At 33.4% G+C, this 27,020-nt stretch overlaps 3 protein-coding genes across 5 annotated transcripts; all 3 read right to left on the reverse strand.

Annotated features, from left to right (window-relative positions):
* Positions 1–6,145: 6,145 nt before the first annotated feature.
* Csp3 (chemosensory protein 3) lies at positions 6,146–8,171 on the reverse strand. Its single transcript, XM_072020804.1, has 3 exons — positions 8,092–8,171; positions 7,442–7,681; positions 6,146–6,473 (listed from the first exon to the last, which is right to left on the reverse strand). Exons 1-3 carry the CDS (start codon positions 8,096–8,098, stop codon positions 6,274–6,276), a joined length of 447 nt encoding a protein of 148 aa, XP_071876905.1. The 5' UTR covers positions 8,099–8,171; the 3' UTR covers positions 6,146–6,273.
* Positions 8,172–13,847: 5,676 nt separating this feature from the next.
* On the reverse strand, positions 13,848–20,688 carry Ada2b (Transcriptional adapter 2B). Of its 2 annotated transcripts, XM_072020953.1 has the most exons (10): positions 20,319–20,640; positions 20,131–20,228; positions 19,721–19,780; positions 19,494–19,635; positions 19,115–19,332; positions 18,799–19,028; positions 18,491–18,722; positions 17,841–17,890; positions 17,343–17,706; positions 13,848–16,984 (listed from the first exon to the last, which is right to left on the reverse strand). In XM_072020953.1, exons 1-10 carry the CDS (start codon positions 20,323–20,325, stop codon positions 16,880–16,882), a joined length of 1,506 nt encoding a protein of 501 aa, XP_071877054.1. In that variant the 5' UTR covers positions 20,326–20,640; the 3' UTR covers positions 13,848–16,879. The 2 variants fall into 2 exon arrangements, with proteins under 2 accessions (XP_071877054.1, XP_071877055.1); XM_072020954.1 differs by lacking the exon at positions 13,848–16,984 and having other exon boundaries at positions 17,554–17,706; positions 17,841–17,930; positions 20,319–20,688.
* Positions 20,689–21,187: 499 nt separating this feature from the next.
* On the reverse strand, positions 21,188–26,895 carry Alg12 (Alg12 alpha-1,6-mannosyltransferase). 2 transcript variants are annotated; one of them, XM_072020923.1, is made up of 9 exons: positions 26,647–26,895; positions 26,046–26,178; positions 25,750–25,923; positions 25,514–25,667; positions 25,042–25,186; positions 24,729–24,955; positions 24,385–24,633; positions 22,731–24,253; positions 21,188–22,655 (listed from the first exon to the last, which is right to left on the reverse strand). In XM_072020923.1, exons 1-9 carry the CDS (start codon positions 26,770–26,772, stop codon positions 22,345–22,347), a joined length of 3,042 nt encoding a protein of 1,013 aa, XP_071877024.1. In that variant the 5' UTR covers positions 26,773–26,895; the 3' UTR covers positions 21,188–22,344. The 2 variants fall into 2 exon arrangements, with proteins under 2 accessions (XP_071877024.1, XP_071877023.1); XM_072020922.1 differs by having other exon boundaries at positions 21,188–24,253; positions 26,647–26,894.
* Between the last annotated feature and the right edge of the window lie 125 nt (positions 26,896–27,020).

Here is a 27,020-nt window from a genome sequence, read left to right on the forward strand (position 1 = left end):
GCGGCATCTGTTTACCCGATGCCTGAGGGAGGGCATCTACCCGCGGATGTGGCGGACGGCGAGATTGGTCCTGCTGCGAAAAGAGGGTCGTCCGCCGGAATCGCCGTCGGCGTACAGGCCGATATGCCTGCTGGACGAGATCGGGAAGCTCCTCGAGAGGGTGATCGCCGCCCGTCTGGAGGCCCATATCTCGGGGCGGGTTCCCGGATGGCACGACAGTCAGTACGGCTTTCGCCGGGGTCGCTCCACGGTGGATGCTGTGAAGCGGGTGAGGAGCATGGCGGAGGACATGGTTTCCCGCTACGGAACGGCGGTAGCGGTCTCCCTGGACGTCAGCAACGCCTTCAACTCTATCCCCTGGGCGAGGATAATGGAGGCTCTGCGACACTTCGAGGTGTCGGCGTACCTGGTTGAGGTCATCGGAGCCTACCTGAACGATAGGTGGATCACCTTCACTGGGAGGAACGGGGAAGAGAGAAGACGTGTGGAGCGCGGCGTCCCGCAGGGTTCGGTGCTAGGACCGATCTTGTGGATCACGGCCTACGACTCCGTCCTTCGATGCCCGATGCCCCCGGGCACGGGCTTGGTTTGTTACGCCGACGATACCTTGGTGCTAGCCGGGGGACGGTGGTGGAGTGAGACCGTGATTCTCACGGAAGACGCTGTGGCATGCGCGGTGCACGCTATTCAGCGACTGGGATTGAGCGTGTCGCCGGCCAAGTCGGAGGCCCTATGGTTCTTCGACCGCCGCCGCAGGGGATCCCCTCCCGATGGTTTGTCCGTGGCCATAAATGGCGAAGCGGTGCCGGTGAAGTGTCGTATGAGGTACCTGGGCCTCACCATCGACAGTCGGTGGACGTTCGGACCACATTTCGAGCTCCTGGTCCCGAGGGTGACGGCCGCAGCCAACGCCTTGTGCGGCCTTCTTCCGAATATAGGCGGAGCAGGGTCGGGAGTCCGCCGACTCTACGAGGGAGTGATCCGGTCCCGGGTCCTCTATGGGGCACCGGTGTGGGCCCAAGATCTGATGGCCAACCGTCGCAGTCGTACCCTGGTGAGGAGACTGCAAAGGACGATCGCTATCCGAATAGCCAGAGGATATCGAACAATATCCTACGAGTCGGCGACAGTGCTGGCGGCGTCCCCCCCGTTTGAGCTGCGGGCCCTTGAGCTCTGTCGGGTGTATGAACACCTGAGGGCACCTCCTTCGACGGCGGCGCTGTCGCTGGACGGCCTCTCGGCCTCGAACGTCCGGGAAGAGGCAAAGCTGGAGATCTGGGAGCGGTGGCGCTCCCAGCTGATGGAGGAGGACGCCAGGCGGCCACACCGAGCCGTCCGCGCCGTGCTTCCCAATTGGGAGTCTTGGAGAGATCAAGGCGGGGTTCCGCTCACCTTCAGGACGACACAGATGCTCGCCGGACACGGGGTCTTCGGTGAGTACCTGCTGAAGATCGGGCGGGAGATGACGTCCACCTGTCACCACTGCGGGGAAGAGGAGGACACGGCACAGCACACGCTGGAGTTCTGTCCAGCGTGGGCGGAACCGCGGCGCGTCCTGCAGCTCGACATCGGCGAGAGGTTGGCTCCGGAAGCGGTCGTTGAGGCCATGCTCCGAGGGCCCCGGGAGTTTAACGCTGTCCGCGCCTACTGCGAGGAGGTTATGCAGAGAAAGGAGCGGGCAGAGAGGGACCGGAAGAGAAGAGCCGATCCCAGTAGATCGTCGCATCAACGTCGCAGGGGCTCCGTACGACGCAGGGGCGCGGCGCCACCGTCGCTGCCCCGGGTGCGTCAGATTAGGGGACGTGGCGCTAGGAGGAGTGGTTCCCCCTAGCTTTCCAACTCAAGCCGGGACGCCTCCCTAGACAACTACAACGGCAGGGAGATAGACGACGAGGTTGCACTCGGTAGTGATTCGCAAGAGACCCCGGGTGCACCTCTGAACGTCGGGATGACCACCGTGGGGTTTTAGTCGGTAAGAGTCCGACACTACACGGTCGTTGCTACGTCCATGAGGATTTCCCCACGATAAAAAAAAAAAAAAAAAAATAGTACGTGATTTGTGCTTCTCGTGTACGAGACTTTCATTAGAAACTAAGAAGCATCCATTGACATCGAAAAACAAAAGATAACTATAAATTACACTAGGTTATGAATAAATTAAATTAAAATTCTTTTGAAGCCACCTGACTGTGTTGTATATTAAATATTCCACACTTATGACAAGCTCCCATCGCCTCTTTCCAATGTGACACAGCGTAAAATGATATTTGAAATATTTATTTCAAGGTTTATCAGCAGTATGTTTGGATCAGGAACGTGTCATCTTCTATCAGTACCTGGCCACCATCCAGATATTCGTTAAATTTATTTCGATATCCGTCTATTTGCATAGAAATACGATAAATCACTAAAAATTTTAACATATTGCGGAATACGCACTTTATTACTTGTAGATTGTTTCTCTTTAAATGACAACGATGAACATACGAGAATTTTCGTGATCGACTTGAAACATTAGAATAGGCAAGAGAATACAAATGGTCATGATCTATCCGCAATATGTCAATAACGCTGAGTACAAAACAATTCAAATTAACATTCTCACCATTTTAAAGTGATGAAATGTCGATGTGTATTAAATTCTTCACATTTATGGTAACGAATTGTTTACAGTTGCTTCCACTTTTTAATATTACTCCCCGCGAAATGGGGTAATTTCAAATTTTAATTTCTATTTTTGTCACTAGGGCGCAGATGCGTTAGACGTGTATTTATTACGTTATTGTGTGTCAATGGTATTCTGTTATATTAGTATCATGGTACTTTGTTTTCTCGATATTTATTTTCATACAAAATTCTATAATTCATGAAATAAGTGAATTTCTTTCGTAAGTTATTCTATTCTTTTTATGTTATATAATAAGACATATAAGATTTTGTATTTGTAATGTAGATATCTTATCGATAAATAATATTAATTTATAACATAATTGACTTATGCAATTACCGATTAAAACGATACAAGTATTAATATTTTTGAATATTACTATTTGAAAAATGATAGTAACTTAAAAACTATGCAACTTGTAATTTATAACCTATTGCTATATTACTATATATTACTATATATACTGTTGCTATATACTATTATATATAATACTGATATATACTACTAAATATTATTATATATACTATGTAATATAATATGTAATATATAAATTATATATATATATATATATATATCTTTACAAAATTCTCTTTCCTTTCATCATAGAACATTGTGGGATATTTCAAGATATTGCAGAACATCATATATCACCCAAAATAAAACAAAAGACATCACACAAGATTTCTAAAAGTTGACATATTTCTTTGAAGCAAATTTTTGTGGATCTTTTTGACCTTTTCATTGGTCCTTTTGTTTCTTTTTTGCTGGTTTTCTTGCTCATTTTGTTGCAATTTTGGTCTCTTCACTGGTGTGTTAGAGTTATCTATAAACTATGTTGCAATTTTCTCAGGTGGAAATATTTGTAAGTATAAAATCTATTCAATATTCTATTTATAACTTCATAGAAGATTTTAGTTTCAATTCACATCACTACTATATTGAATCAATACCATCATTTATGGCACAAAAATGGTAAGGTTGTCACATGGCCTTCAAAATGTGAAACACAAAAATGCTTTAAATGTAATGTCCACTCTGCACTTTGTTCTGTCATTATCTGATACAATATTTGAAGATAATATTGGAATAATATTGAGAACAGTAAATCCGTCAGTGAATAGAGAAATATTATAATTTGTTTTGGTAATAGAAGAAAGTTTAAAGAAAATTAAGGGAAGAATCAATTAATAATTTACTAATAATTTAATTATAAAAAATATTAAATTTGTTATCTGTTGAGGTTATTAGATGTGTGAACAAAGAAACGTGTGGATAGATTGTAAGGTAGAAAATATAATTTAATATAGAAGTGTAAATACAAGTAGGAATATATATGTAAGCTGGTCCAGATCCGCACGCTAGCAGTGTTACCCTATGACTAAAGGAACGCCGAAAAAGGACCTCGCACGTGTGCCGCTTATCGTCTGTCGTCGACGCATTCTTTTGTCTATGCGCTATAGACGACATCGGCGCCTTGTGAAAGCCGAAGACCAGATGTAGAGTTTTCTCAGAAGTATCGATCACTCCAACATTATCGAATATCTGAATGTTGTACTTTGCTTTGGCAATAAAAAGGAGTTTCAGAAAATTAAGAAAGTTAATGTATTAATAATTTGGCGATTAACATTATTAAAACAGTTACCAAATATTGAAATACTATATTTCTTTCATAATACAAGTAAATTTAAAAATATGTCAAAAAGACTATATTAAAAATTATGAATATTAGTGAAAGGATTAAGGAAATTGGAGAAACATTTGTCACTGATTTCTCGGAAATTTCAAGCAATTATCAAAATATGGATATCTGTAAGGATTTAAACTTTCAAAATTCAGAAATTAATATGTACACAGTAAAATTGTGGTATCTATAACGAAATGAGAAAGTTTCAAACTAAATGATGGCTTTTTAATTAGTATATATATACACATATATATATTTTTTTTTGCCTGCCGGCTACAAAATGAGGTAGATTAACACATATTTCATAAATTTGTATAAGTTACATAGGAAGAAATAGGACAAAAAAAAAAAGCACGGAGAACGAGCGAGAGGATCAGGATAACGATAAATGAACAAGTCATTGGTCCAACAACATATAACACGTCAAGGTCATTAACACTAAGGTAACAAAGCATTACTCATATCTATATTCGTCTTCTATTAAACGATCTTATTATTCATTCGATCACAAAAAATTATGGCCTCTAGCTTTCATAAACCTCTTCTTCTAGGATCTCTCACTTTGTCGGCGAGTGGTAATAAAGAAAAGAGGATGACGAGTAATGTATTTCTAGGAAACTATATGCGGACAGGGCCTCTTGACGAACGAGTGTCACGTAAAATCACAAGTCACAACTTTTAATTAATTATAAAAATATAAGAAGGTTGAACCGAAACACAACTATTAACTTTCTTTTTTTATCGCACTTTATTATGCACTTTGTACAGATCTAAGGGTAGAAACGCAGAAGAAGATGTTGACTGTTCGAAAGTTAGAGAATCAGTAAAGCTTAGTGACGATGTTGTGGCGGAGGAAAGCTAGTGATGGGTGGGTCTAAGGACACGAAAAGAGCTGGTTTGTTTAAGATAAGTTTCCTTATGTCCTTTCTAAATCTTTTAAGCATCGTATACAAGGTATTATAAAAAATATATAAAATATACAAAAAACTTGCTGATTCGTCTGGTAATGCCATTGAAAGATTGAAATTCGTTCTGACTCGACCATCATCCTGCATTGCGTGTTTACGTTAAACGGAAGATAAGATTTCTAAAGATCTATAATTTTCTTTCATCAGAAACATAATAATGTTTAGTTTACTATACCCATGCGTACATACACATAAGATTATCACTTAGAAAAATAGACGCACTAAATAGTTACTTCAAAATAACTGTAAAAAGACTTGAGTAGCTATTTGCCGACACTCGTCCGCAAAGGCTTAACCTTACTTTTAATTATACTCTATTTATTCTATACTTATTTACTTATAACCGTTAAAATGATCAAGGAAGTGATTATGATTTTTAATTACCAGCAAACTACGAGTAGCTGAAAAATATTCTTCTACAAGAAGGCAGCTAGCCACTGGGCATAACTAGAAATAAAGTGCATGGTCCGCAAGGTCTCAAGAATGTATACATGAAACATAGCACATGCGAAAGCAAGATTCTCTGCTACATTCTGCGGTAAAATTCAAGGAGAATACGGTTTCTAGGAGCTTGCAAACATAGTGGATTACTATATGATTAATTTTATTAATATTATAGTAAAATATATCTCTTTTAATTCTACACTGAAAATCAATTACATCCATAAGCTGGTGCTAAGAGAATCTATGAATCTTTATTTTTTTATTTCTCTTACATTATAAAATTACATATTCGTCGTCTCTAGATTACTTCCTTTTTTTCTTTTTTTGTCTTCGCTTGTTTTGCATATACAAATAAATACTGCATCCGCTTGTCTATTGTCATTCGCTCGTTACGTCGTTTATGTGTTTATTAGAGACGCGAATAATTTATGGATAAATAGCAATATGGGCAATAGCATTTGTTCCTAAACAATTATAAGGTCGAATTTCCTATGTTCGAATAATTATGTTTAATTAGCTCCTGCATGCGCCAGATTCACTCGCTCCTCGTATTTATATTTGTATGTGTTTTCAGGGTCGTGCTTGGACATCACATGATCCCACACTTTTTGCCTTTTCGTGATAAGGAAGTGGACCAGCTTGTTGATAATTTCTTTTTGCTTTTCAGTACATTTCAGGCATTCGGTGGCCAAAGCTTCGGATAAAAAGTCTGAAAGGTGAAAACAGAAACATTAATCGACTAAATTTCAAAACTACATTTCTCCAAAACATGGGAGCTAAAGATATTGCAGAATAATGGATAACATTTGTAGAAGATTCAGTAAATTGATCCGGTTTTTCGGCGATGGTTTTTTTACTAATCAATGACATACATATATATCTCTGTTAATGAAAGAGAAATAATATAAAATGTCAAAGAGTATTGCATCGCGCTTGAACAGATATATCAAATTGATGTTATCCTTAAACGATGGATCAGAAACTTGGAGGAAAAAATAGATAGTTGATGTGTAAGTGCAATTATTTGCTCCTCGTTTCATTTATGATAGTAGACATGGAAATTATATGGAAATGATTGAATTAACAGGTTAATACAATGAAGCTGATAATATGAAAGTACTGAGAGTAAAAATAAAGCTAGTGACAATGTGATTCTTATGACAAATTGCAATAACAATAAGAAATTATTTGAGAATCATATAATGTCACATAATCAAAGCAGAATCAAAGTAGATATTCTACTAATAGAGTACACAATTATTATTAATTATATTAATTTTTTGTGTAGAATATGTGTGTATAAAAGCTTTATTTCTTACAATATTATATGAGCTAGAAGTTAATACTGTACAATACATATGTTCCTGTTTCAAATTTTACTTTATTTATTTACCATTGTATTGTATTATTTATTACTACGCCGTGATGCTCTGTTTATAACATATATAAAGACGATTAATATATATAGTGTATATAATAGCATAAAAAACGTATATAGATTACGAAACTAGTCAAATTATAATTATTCTTTCACAAGCAAGGAAAAATCTCAGGTCGTAAAATGTTAAAAAGGATAATTAATTAACATTTTTTAAAAATATCATTTATACGATTAATAGCGAATACGTTCCGATATTTCCCACAATAAGACCAATCATATAGTGCATTTTCACTTACCTCTGATATTTCTTCTCTCAATGGTGCATTTTGTATCGTCTACTGCACACTTGTAATAACTATCAAACAAGCGCTCATTCTTCATAATTTCGTCTACATTGATATGGTCAAATTTTTCTGGGTATTTCTCCATAGAGATAATATTGTTCGGAAAGAGGTTCGGGGTTAAGTTGTCGGGTCGGGCAACCGTGTAGACGATTGCCATCACAAGGAACAGACAGGTCAGTATTTGATGCATAGCTACCGAAGAGAAATTGAAAATTATAATTAGAACACACGTTGTAAATTTTACGGCCTTTCGACAAATTTTACACAACAGAAACTTTCCTCAAGCTCTACTTTCAGAAACTTAACGTTAATTGATATCTCGTTTTATTTTACGATTGGAACATTTTTATAAATTTAATACGGATTTTCAGAAACTTCTATAAAACGACAAGCTTCACAACGGAAGCGGAACGCGTTTTCAAAGACTTCACGAAGCAGAAACCTTTCCAACAACTATATCGATCGTTCTTTATTTCCTTTACAACGACGATGAAGCTGCACCGAGCTTCTCAACTAACAAAGTTACAGTTACGAGAAAACCTTCTCGGAAATTTGAAAATCAGAAAATTTATAGCCAATGTAAACCGTAGCTGACCACTAACCTTTCATTATGAGACAAAGAACGTTCACGTTTTATATTTACTTATGTTTATCGCTACTCGAGGATACTCGATAACTCACGAAACGGCAGACAGTGCAAACACGCCAGATATTCACCTGAACGTATGAGCGACGATTAAATTACTATTCTGGAAATCCTTTGGCTCATGATACTTATATATGATCCAGTCTCTGGTGGAAGGATTAATAGTGGAGATTAAAGGTGGTCGAAGGTGGGAAGAAGCTACTTGAAAACCCACGCTATACCTTTGCCTTTGTCCTATTCCAACTTTCAGTGAAATGTTTGTCTCGCTTATTGCCGATGACAAGCAATTTAATGAGGTATATTTTCTTTTTTCTAGTGCTTGACTAATGAACGCGCACCTGTATCAATAAACACATGACAAATTTCTCCCGTATCTTTACAGTTCAATTACATAGAATGTACGCAAATGGATAAGAAAAGAAGAAGGGTGGAGAATAATATTAACGTTAAATCATTATAACATCCTTTATCTTCTGCCAGGGCTTCGCTCGTAATTTGTCCAAGATAAGAAGATTCTGTTGTTTTACTTTGTACAGTTTTTAAAGAAGTTGTTTGAAATAATTTTAACTCGGGTGTTTCTCTTACTTTCTTGAACGATAAATCTACATTATTCGTGAAGATAGGAAGATGGAAAAAATGTAGAAACAGTTTCCTCCTGTGTTTTCTTATCCTGTTATTGAAACACGATGACAGTCATTATAAAGGAATCTTATAGCACGTATACAGTTTCATAATTAAGTATTTCATTTCCTTACATTTTTATTTAAATTCTATGACAAATCATAGGAATGAAAAGAGCATGAAATGTGCGATATAATTGAAGAACTTAATTGTATCGTTGCTTTGATATTTTTCTACGATATCGAATAACTCGTTTCGTATTCGAGTTTCTTAGGACTTTCGCCTCGTAGTTAAAACGAGAAGACGATATTATACATTGTTTCCCTCTGATCGTATTACAATATTATCGAATTAGTAAACGGTAATGTATTACCGTTATTTTTTAGAAAAAAACTGATCATCCAACTGCGCTTAATCAGATATACTAAGCAAATATGTTTTAACTTGATCAATAATTTTATTCATTCTCTGCTTCGAGCATATAACAAGATAAGAGTTAGCGCAAAAAATATATGTAAAAAAACTTGTTCTTGAATTGTGTGTTATACATTAAATTGTATTTAACGATAAGAAGATGTTTTGCAAATCGTTGTTTCATGTACCTAATTAAATGCACGATAAATATGTTGCTCTTTGACTTTTCTGTTTCTTACGTTGAATTTGAAGCCAACGGGTTATTAGTCACTTATAACTGTAAAAGAAGAAAGAGGAGAAAATTATGGAAATATTTGTCGATATTTTCGAATATTTACGTTAAAATCTTTCTAGAAAATAATTTTGCGATTAACTGTACAACTGAGTTGCGAATAGTAAATAACAACTTCATAGGAATGAAGAAAGCGCTAAAAAATCATATAAAAAACATAATAATTTATTGCAAGATGGCGAGATTAATTTCTTGCCTTCTTGGCAGATGGCGAGCAAAGTATATTCCAAAGAGAATCGTTAGTCTCGTTACTCTCTAATTTAACGTTGTTCACGAAACGAGTTTATATGATACGAAATGGAAAATATAAACGTTCAGGGAAGAAACAGCAGTTTGTTTATGATATCATTTCCATTAAATGTTCTCTTCCTCCTTTGACACATGAAATATCGTATGCTTGAAATCGAAGAGGATATTTCAATGGCTGAACAACATTTCGAATTATTAATAAATAAGTAGCTTACTAGATAAATCTTTTGTTCATGCTTGTTATTTTAAAATTTATAAAGTTAATTCATAATTTTTTAACAAAGACGTACGATTTAAGAAACGAAAGTTACTTTGTAACTCTGTTGCAATAGTCTTTAACGTAAATTGTATTATAATGTGAATCTGATTTTATCAACGCATTAAATTCAAATTATGTTATACAATATCCATAAGGACGCGTCCTTGATACAAGAAAACAGAAGATATTATGTAATCGGATTTTTGGAAATTTACCAATTTTATTTTTTATTTTATTTTTATTGCACGCTTTTCTACGACGATCCAAACACTTTTCCGATGATGTTGAGAAAGCAAGAACCGCGTAACGATACTATCGGCAATGGAATATCACAATTGAGAAACGAAAAACGATCGAAACATCTATACCTTCGGGGAAAGAAGGAACAATGTTGCCATAAATTATGTTTGACGTGCATGAATTACACGACACAGTAGAAAGGCAGGTTTCATTAAAGAAATAGGGAGGTTATTAAACCGTGTAAGCAATTCACTTTTTATTCCTACATGGCTTTTTCTCTTTATCACTTGTTTCCGAACAAAAAGACCGTTGGAAACGACATAGAAACAATCCTAGTGATCTTGTCTGTTCCGATTCGACGATTCTACGTGTTATTCTGTCTGAATCACATTCAAGTGTTTTTTATGTGTCTTTCATATTCGAACCATTTGCGATCTGTCTCAATTAGCTTATATCATCGAATTCTATTTTCGAACAACATGGCTACGAAAGAAAATGCCAAAGATTTGTTCGACATCTTATTCACCTTGTTTCTTCCATCTAGACTTTACTTTTTTATGACATGTATAGCTTTACGATTTTATCAGATAAAACGAAATTGATATTTATAATGCATAAAATATGGCACGTGAAACTATAAAAATTGATATGTAATTGTAATATATATTACATTTATTCATTACATAAAACTATAAAAATTGATAAATATAATAAATATATAAATATCCAATTAATATATAAATATATAAATACACACATACTTTGTATATTATACATATCGACTTCAAAAATATATTACATATAATATATATTATAATTAATGGATGAAACATTAACGGTTGGCGCTTGATGAGTTAAGTGAATACCATGATTGTTTAGGCAATTAGTTTCAGAAACGAGATGTCGAAACCGATAATAATAGAATATTGTTCAATATAAGAAAATCGAACGAGGAAACAAATAATATATTCCCAAACTTCACGGAATCGGTGAAAAACGTTTTACTCGATTGCAAATCAAGCGTTACTAGACGAGAATGACAAAATCGTGGGAGAACACAAGGGGAAAAATTCCGTTATGAACAAATACGAACGAAGTGTATACTCGTATTGAATTTATAAAGAATTCAGAATGAGGAAGGATATGTTCGCAAACGTTGCTTAGAACGAACGTATTCGTGCCAAAAATCGGTCCAATCGTGTTCCTATATCGCCACGAGATTTCTCAAATTTCAGAGTAAGACGAGAGAGAGGTTATCGACACACATCATCTCTGCTTTCAATGTCGCGTTAAACGTTTCCATACGAACGTTAAAAACCGTCTTCTTCTTCGAGACAGAGACAAGACAGATATAAAAATTGAAGAGTCAAGTGAAGATTTATATACGTGTCTACGTCTTTTAACGTCACGTTTTTATGCCAACAACTGGTTTAAATCGAGTATACGGAACAATTAAATTTCCTATTGATCTTGCCTAATTCGAACAACCTTCGGTTTTCTCCGCTTAAACGCATTCTTTTCTTTCAAAATATTTTCCGCGATTATCAATTGCACCACCTTCTTCCTGAGAAACATCTGTCTGATTTTACACGTAATAATAGCACGCAGAACCGTTCGAGAATTATTTGTCGAAGATGAACAGATCCTGTTACACAAAATCCGCGAATATCCTTAAACGCTGTCGAAAAAGAAGTACCATAGACTTGTCCGAACGAAGAGAGTAATATAATCGTAGCGTTTGTGTTTATGAAACAGTAACGCCAATAAGGAGACTGAGAAAAACTACAATCGGAAAACTACACGACATTGGAGCAGGCGGCGAACGATATACAAAAATAAGAAAAAAGAAATGGCCAAGACGTCAGAGCATCTCGATGTAAGAATGTCGTAGACTTCTCTAACGTGACGCATTATTAGCGATTCTTTATTCTAGGCACGTGCGTTTCAGGGACAATTATAATCGTCGATTATTCTAAATGCAACAAAAGCGTGGCGTGTAACGTGTCGAGGATTTTAGCTTAGGATTTTCAGACTCGATGAAGTTGCGCGATAAAGTTGCTCTATCGAAATACGGTAATTAATAAATGAAATTATAAATCGGTATATCTGTTTCTCAAGGTCTTGGAAAGTTTTTAAAGTCGGTAAAGATTTTAGAAATTAACAAGATTAAAACTCGTGTTACATCACGTTATTATAATTTAATGATTACAAAGAGCAAGGTAGGAATAATTTACAGCATAATATTACTATTTATACAAATACAATATTACATAATATTACTATAACATAAAAAATTAAATCGTAATCTATGGTAATAGATGCCTGCAAAATCAGCCGATATTTACCTACAATTGTATTTATATCAAAGCTTGTTTCATCTGTTACTTAACCAATTAATTCCATTTGACGTGTACACGCGTCAATCCAGAACTTGCCTGCAAAATCAGCCGATATTTATCTACAATTGTATTTATATCAAAGCTTGTTTCATCTGTTACTTAACCAATTAATTCCATTTGACGTGTACACGCGTCAATCCAGAACTTCATCTTGGTGCGGTTGACGCGTATACTCATCGTGTGAAATAAAAACTTACCGTCTGCCATAAAAGCTGAAAACTTTAGCAAAATGTAAGTCATGCTCCGTATAATATATTGCTTTTTGTAAATCGAGTCGATTATTTTCCCCAGTGCATCCCATGTGTGTACTTTACTGTATATATCCTAATTGTTTTGCGTACTTTATTATTTTTTGACAATTTTTAAACATTTAATAACAGTACCGTTTTTCAACGATTTCTTAGCGAACAAGAATGTAATACTTTCTCACTTGGCTTGATTTTATTTTAAGGGATTTTTGGAACTGAATCCCGGGAAATTTGAAACCAAAGATAACAAGTTAAGTGAAACGAGCGCCTTACCTCGGATACTTTATGAATCTTTTCATATCATGCGCATTCTACTAATTTATATGGTTTAAGATTTTTTACAGATGCACTAAAGTCCATAATTTATCTACTAACGAGGACAGTCATTAAATTCAATCGGTGATTTCAATGACTGGTAATACGATATCGTTTGGTAGGCATACTGGAGCAAAAGTCTTAAAATATTAAATATCTTCCAATTGCAGAAGACGAGTTTTGTAACATGCGAAATAAATCCGCTGTTAGAAGAGTAAAAGGACGTAAGAAGTTATATTAAGGTTGAAATTAATTCGCCGAGCAAATATTTGTCTTAACGAAGAAAAAAATGCTTTTCTGCTTACTTATTAAAAACGTGTTTCTCGCAATATTCAGCAAAAATCAGAAGAGCACGATTACCTGGTGTGTTGTAGAAAGGAAATTAAATTATCCCAAAAGCAAGAAAATTTGCTGCTTTGACACGATGAGTTAAGTTTTTCATGAACAAATCTAGATAATAATCTGATAATTTTAAAAAGTCAAATGTAATTCTAGATATATATACGCTACTTAAATTAGTAAAATAAACTTCAATGCAACTGGACATAAAGAAGATAAATAGTGCTTTTTATTAGAGGCATAAAAGTCTGCTTTAAAGATTATGATACACGAGGTGAAAAAATAGGAAGGAATTCAAGGAACAATTGGGGAATGGTACAGTAAATAGAAACATAATTTTAAGGGAAAATACCTATTGTACAGTTTATTTTATACATTCAACGACTCGTTTGATTCAAGTACAAGAATGAAAGCTTGTTTTCACTTTGAAATATTAATTCTTCCATTATTTCTAGAACAATGAGGAGCAACAAACTCATTGTTTGTTATACAAATACTTATGAGAATAAAACTGGTATTCAATTTTGAAACACTTCCAATCCAACGACAATACATTCACTCTTCGGTAGACGATCATTCTCATCAATTCAAACAAAACAAATCACTATATCTTATCGTCTTTCGATACAGAAACAAAAAAAGAAAAAATATATATTCAATTCGTTTCCTAAATTTTATAAAAGTTAGAACGACGCAATGCGCTTGTGTATTTGTTACAAAGATCGCCGTGACGTTTACACGTTATCGGATTATTCTTTTCAACTTCGTAAATTACTATGTTTTAAGTAACTACAGGAAGGCGTAACGGTCTCTTCGAGATAACCTTATGTTCATTCGTTTGAACAGTTTCTATTCTTACAGAGGGCCATTTCTTATAGAAATATTACAGTGAAATGACGGACATGTCGATCCGTGCAAGTTACCATTAACAATTAGAAAACAATGAAGAAAAACTAAGGAAAAAGAAAGAAAACAAAAAATAAACGTATAAAGCTTTCACAACATTTGATTTACAAAAAAGTGCACCAAAAGCGGCTTGAAAGAATGTGGAAGTTCCGCGAAGCAATAAATAAAAATAAAATCTAGTACGAACGTAGAAACAATGTTAAGCAAAATAAAAAAAGAAAGAAACGAATAGATCTAGCGCTATCGTAAAAATTACGTGATAATAAACGGAACTCGCACATCAATCGACTTTCGTGCAGGTTCGAAATAAGCAATAAAAAGAAAAAAAAAAATATACGTCATACGGACGAGCCTCGAAAAAAGCAGGTGTACAAAAAATTATCGCGCCCATTAGCGAAAGCTTGGGCGAAAAATACAGTTACATCGAATAAAAGGGATAATAGTCTTCTACTCTCCGTAAAAAATATGAGCAGCTATTTCCCTACTTTGTTATCTAGCTATTTAGTATTTAAGCAATATGCCACGTAAGTATTATTTCGAAATGAAAAGTATTGTTTTAGATTTCTTTTTTCTCTTCAAATATATGACTTTTTTTTTTAAATAATTACTTACGATGGTAAGTAATTTTCTTTTTCATATATGTACATATGTATATATATATATATCTTTTTCACATATTTTTTTACATTTGCATTTATAATAATATAAGATATACTTTTCTCATTTTAATCTTTCTCTCGAATTTAAGCCGTTAGTGCTTAGGTAAACAAAGATATTCTTGGAAGTACTGAATTATGTTAAAGCAAACGACTAATCTTTCTTTAGATTTTTTTCAGTTTCTTAAGCATACAAGAATACAACTGGTATGAACTTTGCCATCGAGCAAATAATGTTGTTCCTTCGATGCTTCAACCTTATACGTTTAAGTTAAACAAAAGCTGTTGTTAAGGTATATCGTCCATCCAGGCTATATCTTCTCCTCATTCACAAATTTAATACCTTACTCCTCTTTTCTTCATTTAATAATTTAAAATTATAAATAGCTATTATTAGAAGCAATGGAAAATGATTAGCGTTTTTTTTTAAAACGTTAAAGTGTCTTTTTTTTAATACGAGTTTGGCTCCGAACACCATCATTATCACACTATGCGCTTAACTCTTCGTTAGTTTATACCGCGATTACGTTTTGTGCTTTAAAAGTAGTATCACTAAGAAGGTACTATTTTTCTTTCATATATACAAATATTACACAGGCAACAGATAAATTACCTAATACCATAGTATCTTCATTGTAATAACAAATATCCTCTTATAACCTGCTCTTTGTACCATCCTTTATCAATAAGGAATATCCTTTGAATCGTTTCAAGAATCTATGGAATAGAATGCATTAGTTTGCGCTTGAATCATGCATGCGAAAGACGATTAGAGTACTTTTTTTAATGAACAAATCTGTAAGAATATGAAGAAATATCTGTATGTGTATGTTTATCTATGTGTGTATAATTTGTCAAGGACATTACACTTATTATTAAGCTAATAATATTCAATACTTTCATGAATCTCAGCTATATAAATATTTTAAAGTGCTTTTTATTTAAATATTTTAATACATATCCAGCCGACAACTTTCACATACTTATACATAAAGTATTGATCGATGATAAATTCCCGGATGGATATGTTCCAATCATTCAAGTGTTGTATTAAACAACGATCTAGAAATCTCAACTACGACGTGACTTCTTCCTTACATTTCCTTATTGTCAAGTATGGTAACAAATCACATTTAAAACAGATAGAAAGGAGCATGTGCAATTAATAGTCTATACAAGAAAAGATGACAGTGGAAGAATTAATTGAGCAATATGTTCATGGCTCTATAAAGGCAGTGTAAGAGATTTTCTAGACAAAAAGTGTTAAATAATTCATAATGTAATGTTAAAAGATAAACGACAATCTAAGGTAACAATGTTCATTAGAATAAAGTACGGAATAGTATACGGAAGTATACCATGCGGAACGGTGTTGATAATTTAACATTTGAGTCTTTAAAAAGTTATCAAGAATATCAACAATAAAATTGACAGTTAAATCGTTATATATGATAATTGTTAATTTAACAAAAACTATAAAACTCCTAATAAAAGAATTTTATACTTTTTAATGGAGTTATTTTAAAGACAGTTTAAATTAATGTCTCGCTAACGAATAAGACAAGTTAATTAATCTTGTTTTGTATCGTTCCTAACAATTCATCCGCCATTTTTCTAAACGTTCACCATTTGAACAAGAGTAAAGAATATTTTTACATATTAAATTATGTACACACACATTCTCTCTCTACCTGTCCTATATATGTTAATTAAATCAGACTCAAATTTCAGTTATATCTAGGACTTAGTTTGCAAAATAAAAGGTGACTTAGAGTTGAAATGGTCGTTAATTTTTTACATATTTAATCAATTGGCCGCGATCCAGCCATTTGCTACCAGATAATGTAATATCTTACTCTCTGGTTCCGACTGAGGTACAACGCCTGATCTTCTATTACCATTTAGATATTCCTGCAATTATATAATGTATGCGCATAAATAACGTGTATATTTCAAGAGTTAACGAAAAGTACTTTCGCTTAAGATCTATCTACGACTACGACAATATCTCTGATATCAAACGAAATTGTGTTATTACTAAAGAAAGCTTTTGAAAACAAAAGTTATGAGGTAATGGTCAAATATGTGAATGAAAAGATAGTATGAATAGTAGAATGAAAAGTAACTAAATCATTTTATTATATCAATCACGTCTGAATAAATAAATCAATTTTCTATAAAAACACTACGATAAATTAAGTAGCACGATATGCCTTATTTTACGAGTTTAATTTTGGATAAAAAATAATTTATCTAACTAAAAACTTACTTGCAACAACAACGTCTTTTGTGTTAAATACTGCGTTGGCTTCAAATCAAGTTGAAGACACAGAGACTTTTCTTGTTTTGTTAATAAATGAGCCGCTGCTTCCATTTCTATATCCCGTTCTTCTGAGTCTCCTGTTGTCGCACAAGATTTTCCGGAAGTAGCCACAGTATAATACTTTTCTGCGGCAGAACTGGAGCTGGTAGAATGCTGGCTGGAACAATTTGGATTGTTATCCGGCTCCACCCACTGATTGGCTGGAGTCGTCATCCGATTGGGATTGGTTTGATTGATTGAGAAGCTGCTGCTGGGTAAGTCTTTTGCAATGTACTTTCGGTCGGTGGAAGAGTAATTTTTTTCTTCTTCTCTGCAAGGTATAATAGGGGACAAATTTACCTTTGATTAAAATCACCTGTTTTAGTGAATTTAATCGTTATTGTAGTGTTGTCATCTTCATGAATTAAGGTTGTTGAAATAATCTGTTTTAAAATAGTCCTGTACCTTTTTTTTGAGGTGTGGCGGTGTATTGGTGTGGACGGCCCACTGCTGCCCTAAGTGAAATGCAAACTGATACAATCTGTTCACAAATGCCTGGCAACACGCACCACAAACAATGGAATTAGTGAAAGAAGAAGCAAAAGCTAGTGTATACGGTATAATTAAAACTCTGTACTTCGTATTCACACACATACTTTTATTCAAATTTTTTGTAATTAGTAATATATTATCGTATCTGTTGTAATATTTGATCGATACATTTGTGTTAAACGCGTGTCAATCTTTTCATAATATATTTGACGTAATCATAGAATGAACAATATACATATTAAACAACAAAATATGGAGAAATATAGAGAAGAAACCTAAGAATCCTTTAATATTGAAATAATGATCGTTAATGTTTATTTTTATAAAATACGTTTAAAACGTATTAGAAGCATAAATATAAATGATGAAAAGATGTTTTTAATAATTCAAGAATTCTACTAGCTTTTACGAGTGTATATTTATAAAATGTACTTTGAGATTCGAGTAGATATACCCAATATTACACAATAGAGTATAAAACAAAAGGTATACCATCCGAAAAAAATTTCAATCACCATTGCAATGTGGAAAAAGTTAATAGATATGTGGATACTCATACTTACAGATTTCTTTTCATGCCAGTGATCCACTGCATCATTTTGTCCCTGAGTTTGTGCCATCACTTGTTCGAAATGAGCGCATTCTTCGTGTCTTGTAATACCATGCTCTCGGTAACGATACAATTCTGAAAGACGTAATCGTACCTCTCTTTCTCTTTCAAGATTTGTTAGAAACTGTTCGTATTCCTGTGCTGTGTAAAACTGTGCAAATACTCGCATCCTATCCCTAAACTCCCTGTAAATTACAAATTTTCCATTAAAGTATCGCGCAAAATAAAACGTTACTGTAGTTAAATAATGATTAAACATACTTTTCATCCTTAGATTGTTTTCTCTTTACTGCCTTATCTTTCCTAGACGAAGCAAAAAACGCAGAAACAAGCTGGTAATCTCGTACGACTCTTTTTCGTCGCGCTCTCTCTCTTAAATTATTGGTATACATATCAACTTGTGCAAGTTTAAGTGCTATGTCCAAATCATCATCTTCTGCAGGATTCAAGAATAATGAAGAAACAAGTGACTCTGCTTCATGGTTGTAGTCCTGTAAAGAAAATTTTTATATTTTAATATAGATATAATGTAATACAAAAGGTAATACAAAGATGTGTCACATAATTTAAAACATACCCTTTCAAAATCATCTCGTTGTGGCATATATCCCAGTTGTGCAGCTTCTTCTGGAGTGATATCCAAAGGTGGTAACCGAGATGTGAGATCAGGCGATAAAGGTCCATGATCTGACTTAGTTTGATCTGTAAGATTTGGTTTATAGCTTTCTGTAGGAGGCCATGTGTGTTTTCCAATATTGCCATCAAGGTATCTAGCAATATATTCTTCTTTTGCTTCTGTAGGCAAAAATAAATGAAGTACTGATATTATTAGTAAAAGATTGGTATTTAATTAATTTATTAATTAGCTTAAAATATAAGCACATCTCTTCTTTTTAAATTGTCATAAAATTATCATATAATAGAATGTAAGAAATTTCAATGTAAGATCACTTTACCTTCTGGTGAACGTGTTTCAATATGTTTGCTAATGTCTTCCCAATTTCCAAAACCAAATTGCTCAATGGCATCCAAAAGTCTAAGTTGTTCTCTGGCAGTCCAATTTCCTCTACCATTGAATATACTAATGGTGCCAGAATCCTATAGTGATAACAAATTATTAATTTCTTAAATGTTATTATACGAAGAAATATATATTTCAAACTTAAAAATAATTAGTATTTACCATAAACTGATAAGAGTGATCATTTTTATGTGGGCCAATTTCAGCTCCAGCGGAAAAACACTATGGAATTTGAAAATATTATTTTCTTCTTGTGAAGTTTGTTGTGGAATGTTGATGTTTTCGTATCGCGTTAAGGAAACTGACATATATAGTATATACGCATGTACGTGCTTCCACGTGATCACCGGTTTCATTCAATTCGCGAAGTAGAAAGGTAGTTACAGTATAACTTGTTCCACAAAAAAAGGGTGGGGACTAAAAAAAGGAATCTCAACACGCAAAATCCAGTAAAGCCAGAAGGATGGACGAAGATGTGACAGAGAGAAAGGGGCGGGGGAAAGAGAAGGGAAGGGGCGGGGAAGAAAGAAGACGCGAACACGTGATCGAGAAACAAGCGTTCACTGGCTCACCTGCAAACAGAGGTCGAAATCTGGGCATTCTACACATCTAACACGTAGGCCCGAGATATCCTCTTGACAATAGGTGCAGTTGTATTTAGCATACAAATCTGAAACCGAACAATCGTAATACATTAGATCAACAATGACAGTTCGTTCGGGTGCCAATCAATATTTCGTCCATCGACGTAAATACATACCCGCCATTATTGTCCTGCAGGGTTCTTCCAGAACGATCCGGATGACGTCACCGCATGCCAGAAAGCAATAAGTTTACGTATCACGTACACTGAACGTGCAAGCTTGACCCCATTTTTTCCGCGAAATCGTACGAAAACGCGGAAAAATCCTGGTGCGCCCGCCTGGACGCTCTAATTATTGTATAAGCGTAAACTCGTTAGAAATCTGAATGGAAAAAATGTTGTTTACGACTGTTGCGTCGCGAAACGAGTACGCATGCGTTCCTTCTCCTACCATCTAGGTAAACTACGTTTCAGTTTCGCCAACTGTGTAATAAGAAAATTGCCCTCTTCCGCAACCCAAATATAATTTATCCGCGCGCATTCAAATAAAGCAACACTGTTTTAGCATCTCTCAATTTTTTCCGTTTATATAAAGTCAGACATCGTGCGAGAACATATAAAATATATATCGAATAGAACAACAGATTAATACAACCCCAGAAATACGATAAAATGTCGGCTGTAAGTGAATATTTTTGAAAACATTTTTTACTACTTTCCCAACAACATATCAACTTCTTTTTGTATTGTATATTACATAAACATTATATTATAAATTTGTCATAATGAAAATATTTATGTAATGTGCTTTTCGAATGTTATTAAATAATTTGAAACATATAAAATTACACTCGTAGATTGTTCAGTTGAAAGCTTTTCGTAAGAACATTATCTTATCACATCGATCAATTTGTATGGGGCGTCCACGATTAATTTCTGATAAAGATTTACAGAAACTGAAATTAAAGCAAGCAAGAATGCAGGTCTAACTGATTTTGATATAAATATAAAATGACGTGATGTATGATAATTAAATGAACTCCGTGTAATTTATATATAATTATTTTCCATTTATTTAAACAGTGTGAAGATAATCTTCCTGTGTATTTGAAGTGTGGTACACGAGATAAAGTGGTATATTGGATCATTGTAGCACTTACTGTGTATTCCACAATACAATCATTTAAAGGAATGAAGATATTACTCGAAAAATATTCATAGAATTATAAGAAACTTACTGCAATAAAAAAAATTTAACATTGATTAATTGTATAATTTTCTTTAATAAAATTTTTAATTGCAATTTGGCCATATTTGATTATCAATGATTGAAATAGTAATATTAGGTATTAATTTACAGTTTTGATATTCAATCACTTTTACTTATTGCAAAATATTAATACATAGTATGTTATACATGTATATATATAATTTTTAAATATTTTACAACATATAGAATTTGGAAGAGACTCTAAGGCACTTGAATGCTCTGCAAATACCAATATGGAAATGAATATATTTTCTTTTTGTGATAAGCTCTATCTGATGAGAATATGATTAAAGAAATAAACTTAAGTAACACAAGATAAGGTAATGTCTTAGCTACAACAGGAAAAGCACAAGATATGAGAAAGCAAAATTTAAATGCTAGGATAGAAAAGAGAAAATAATGAGACCATTCTCATAAGGCAGCTTAGCAAAATTGTAAACAGTCAAGGGTGAATAATAGAATTATGTCCTTTTTTTTAAACATGCATTGGTAAATATTAGTTTTCTATCAAATAATATAATATATAGATAAATATGTCAACATTTAAACATATAAAAAATTAATAAGATATTTTTATAATACACAAAACGATTACTATATACATACATGTTAATATTAAATATGTAAACTTCTACTGTTAAATATCTAAATTTCTGATTTGAATTTTTGTTTTTAACGAGTATACATACAAAATAACAGTTATGGCATCTTTGTGATACTATATATTAAACAAATGCTTTATCATTTTTCATTGTTTTTTGATATTTTAGACAATAACATAGGAAAAATAAATTTCGTCTTTTTCCGTGTTGGTAATGCATGAGCATTAATTAAGATATACATTTTTGTTATCACAGAACAACGTATTTACAGTTTACTATAATTATATAACTGTACTATTAAAAAGCACAAAATAATGAGTTATTTCAACATTCAATTTGAGCTATTTCTCATTTTTTTTTGCGTCATTTCATCTTTTTCGTTGGAAGCATAGTCATTTACTACAGTGTTTGAAACACTATTACTAGATTTTTGAGCATTTATGGGGACGTTTTTGTTATTGGCATACGTGATAAAATACCTTTCTTGTAAAACTTTATTTGTACCTTGGTTTGAGCCATCATTTTCATTAATATTTCGAATGATTTTTTCTGCTTTTTCTGTATTATATATCTTTCCTTCATTATTATAATTCTGCATTTTTGAATTTTTTGGAGATTCTGTTGGAAACTGACGATCCCCTACTGCCAGTTTTGGTAAAATTTGTGGTTTAGGTTTATCATTTTTATTTTCAAAAGTGTTTATAGTAAATGTCTTACCTTTTTTCCTTCGTTGTACTAAATTTTTTAGAGCTTCACTAAACTGCATTAACGTTTCTGCAATTGGTTGTTCCATATATGTAGTTTCAATCTTTTCAAACAGATCATCTTCTTCTGAAGTTAATTCGCTTTTTATTTGTTTAAACTGATTTATTATGTCCCGTAGACTTTCTTTGGCATCTTTGATTGTTTTTACAACTCTACTTTCTGTCATAATATCTATTCTTAGTAAATCTTCTGCTTTTTTTGTACTTGTTTCTGTAGGTTGCTCATTATATTTAACACCTAATTCCTTTTTATCTATTTCTGAATCTTCATATACAAAATCTTTTTCGAATTCTTTAAATTGATTGATTATATTTCTGATGCTTTCTTTCATATTAAGTGGTTTGTGTTGATCTGTTGTTTCTTGGATTACTGCAGACTTTTCTTTTAGTTCTTGCTTTATCGTAGGTTTTTCTTTTGTCTCTTGAATTATCATGGGTCTTTCTTTTATTTCTTTAATTATTACAGGTTTTTCTTTTATCTCTTGAGCTATTGCAGGTTTTTCTTTTAATTCTTGAATCACTGAATATTTTTCTTTTAAGTCTTGCTTCGTTATAATTTTTATTTTTTGTGATGACTCTATTTTTATTGGAATTATTCTTTTCATTTTAGCATTAATTTTCTGTGGAATATCTGGTAATACTTTCTCGTCTATTGCATCTTTTCTTAGTTTAACTGCCTCCAGTTTTTCTTGAATAAGTTTTTTAACAACTTCCTTTAAAATGCTACTATCTTGTTGAACATCATCAAGTTTTAATCTTTCTTTAGCTACTTCTATCTTTTTATTTTCTTCTTCCTTTATATCCAATTTTTGTTCACTAATATTAGAATTATTCTCAACATCAGATTGCAATTCAGTATTGCTCTCAGTCATGATATCATTTTGTAGCTCTGGTAAGGCCTGTCGGTTTTCTTCGTTGATTGATGTGTTTAACTGCGACAAGTTATTCTCAGATATGTTACTAGGTAACTTTTCTGTGCTTAATGATTCAATGAGTTCGGTAGGTTCGTTTGTTTCGTTATTTAATTCATCTTCTGGTACTTTTACATCTAATATATTTATATCATTCATATTTAATGGTTTTTCAAATTGCTCTAACGACTCCATTATTTCATCCAATATTGGTTCCATATCTTGTACAGTGTCATTTATGACGTCCTTGCTGCCTACACTTTTCTTTATAGCATTTTCCTTTGACTGTTTCAAAACTGTCTGCAGTGATGCTTTCTTGGGATCATATCGTATATTAGGCTTTCTTTTCATGATAAATATAATTGGTCTAGTTTTTATCCTTATTGGTGGTAACATATTATAATTTAATGCTATATGGGAAAAACCATCTACAGAATCTAAGATATCGTGTGTTTTAAGATATGGTTTTATATTGGGCGAGTATTTACTTTTGGCTTCCATTAAAAGATGTGTAAATTGAAGCATTTCAGGACTGTCAATAGTCAAATTTTCTTGTTTTGAATAACTGGAAGTTAATTAATCATAAATTAGATTATACTATTATTTGGGCCGAAAGAAATTTATCTTTAGCATATTATCACTTTAGAGAGATTGGTCATTTTATGACTACTTCAAACAGTCATTTGTAAAACTTACATCCAAGAACTATTTGTTTGCGTAAATCTTGAAACTCCTGTTTGTGCAGTTAGAACATCAATGTGTATATGCACTGGGTTGATAGAATCTTTTTCGAGTCTATGTAATTTAGCAATAGCTAAACCACCAGGATAGTTAGAACCAGCGACACATAAAAGAAACATAGAAAATAGAGTATTTAAAACTAGATGGCCTAAAATGATTAGTGCTAAAATTCCATTCCATGGACTTTTCCCTCTGTTTTCCCATCTAATTTAAGAAAACAAAGAACTGTATAATTACAATTTCAGACATTTAAAAATTGAAAGTAGCTCAAAAAGCAAAATTAAATGTAAGTTACTTACATCCTATGACAAACGGCTGCAGCACTAACATTTAGCAGTGGAAAGACATATATAATAAACCTCAATTCTTTATGTGGTAAAAATGAGAATAATGCAACAAATGCTATACCAGGAACTGTTAATGCTCGAACTCGTGCATCCCATAACATACCCAAAGGTATTAAAAAGTAAGATAAGCCTAACCCACGAGGCAGAGCTGAGTAAAAATACCACAAGAATGGCGATGTCTGTTTTTATGTTAAGTAATATATATACTTTAAAATTATCATTTTGAATAAATACATTTAAAAATAGTGACTCTGATAAAGGATACACCCCATTCGCTGCTTTTATTAAGGATAGTGTTAAAGTAAAATACTTCTCCTTCAGGCCATAATAATCGTCTCCAAAATACAGAGTCTACTGTGATCGTTAGCGTTAGAAAAAATATACCGGCCGGAATCGCAATTTTAAACAGTCTAAAAAATTATTAATTTTATGAAGCTTTTGTTCTAATGATTTATATAGCTTTAATAGATGAATGTTTTCTATGTTACGAAATTATTTTTAATCACTTTTCTTTTCTACTTTTAACAATAGCATAAGTCATTGCAGTTTATCAAATTTATGTTTAATTTAGTTATTTTTGACAGAAGGGTTTTGTTATGTTAATAAGTTTTATAAGCAAACAAAGCTTACAAATCAGTGCAGTTTTGCAGAAGGTTCCTTGATGATTCTAATCACTTCTGTATGCAATGTTACAGCCATACTAGGAATCAATGGTCCACAATATAATATGTAAATACCTTAGTATGGTTAGTTTCTTGTTGGCTATATCGTACAAAAGGAATAATCCCAGTAGCATGGCAAGTTCTGCTCTGAATATTATTATTGCTGCTGCAGATGACCAAATAAATATCATGTGATTTTGTTTCAACCATCCATACAAAGCCAGTAGTACTACAATATACATATGGTATACAAGTAGTAATTATCATGTAAACCACTAAATAAAATACAGATAATATTGAATTTATATTACCTAGTGGCATAGCCATTATATTTGGCAATGGACGACTTAGATAATACATAAAGTGATATTGTGTTACAGTAATTGCAACAAGCCATTTTGTAAATTGCAAACCAAATATGCTTTGTAAAGCATCTTTATATAACTTCAATGTGCCTATTACTAACAAGCCCAATGTTGCTCTTACTGGAAAAACATGATACTAATTACCTCTTTTTAATGTGGCATGTTTTATAAATTAAAGATTTAATATCAATAATAAGACAAAAGCTGTTAATAATACTAATGAATGATATTAATCAACTTACCAACATATTGAGCAAAAAATTTATTAAGTTGCAAATAATTAATGATTGCTATTAATGGCGATGCCAAGCCCGATATTATAATTGGCCCCATGAACGATCGTGGCACAACTCCAGGAAATTCATGATGATCATACTATCATAGAACAACAATATGTTACAAACGATTAGTTATTTGTCTTTACTTTCTTTTTTAATGAATGTATGAATATTTTTTTATACAAATGCTCTAAACTATTTGATTGTATTTTTGGCTATCTTTTTGGCTATGTTTTTGGCTACAAATTATCATATTATGTTATTAATGAACATGTATAATTTTGAAAATTCTGTTAATATACTTTCACTTTAATGAAAGCAGAAATTAATATATTAGCGAACTCTTCAAGCGTGCAGAAACTATATCAGCTGATCGTAAGTTTATAAATACATGCATCTGCTTCTAAATATAATGTCTAAGTTTTTGCGTAATATCTCTTTGATTGTATGTCAGCAACCTGTCAAGGCAGAAAGACAAATATTCTCTCTCTTATTACTACTTATTTAATTCTTAAACACCTGTCTACTAATATCATATAGTTCCAATAAATACTATAATAATTACCTCCGACAGGTTAAAACCATGGTATAAAATGTCGTGCATAGCCTGTAGATTGAAACTTTCTTCCACTTTTGTAAATGGACAGTACAATAAATGTACTAAAGCCACCAAGATAATTAAATGATCCATTATTTTATTCTATACGTGAAACGGATTCAAAAACATTGTAAGACTTCGCGTTTTAATCATGACAATCTGACGAACACAGACAACTTTTTAAATACATATTTCTTGTATCAACCGGGAATACCACGTCGTCTGCTCTCATGGACTCCGTCCAAATTACGTATGTACTTTCATTGCCAACATTCCAGGTTTAATATTTCCATAAATTTCCTAGAATTTCGTGTTAATTCACTATAATTTTTTCTCGTCAA

The sequence above is a fragment of the Bombus fervidus genome, chromosome 18 (assembly GCF_041682495.2).
Source record: "Bombus fervidus isolate BK054 chromosome 18, iyBomFerv1, whole genome shotgun sequence".
Classification (NCBI taxonomy): Eukaryota; Metazoa; Arthropoda; class Insecta; order Hymenoptera; family Apidae; genus Bombus; species Bombus fervidus.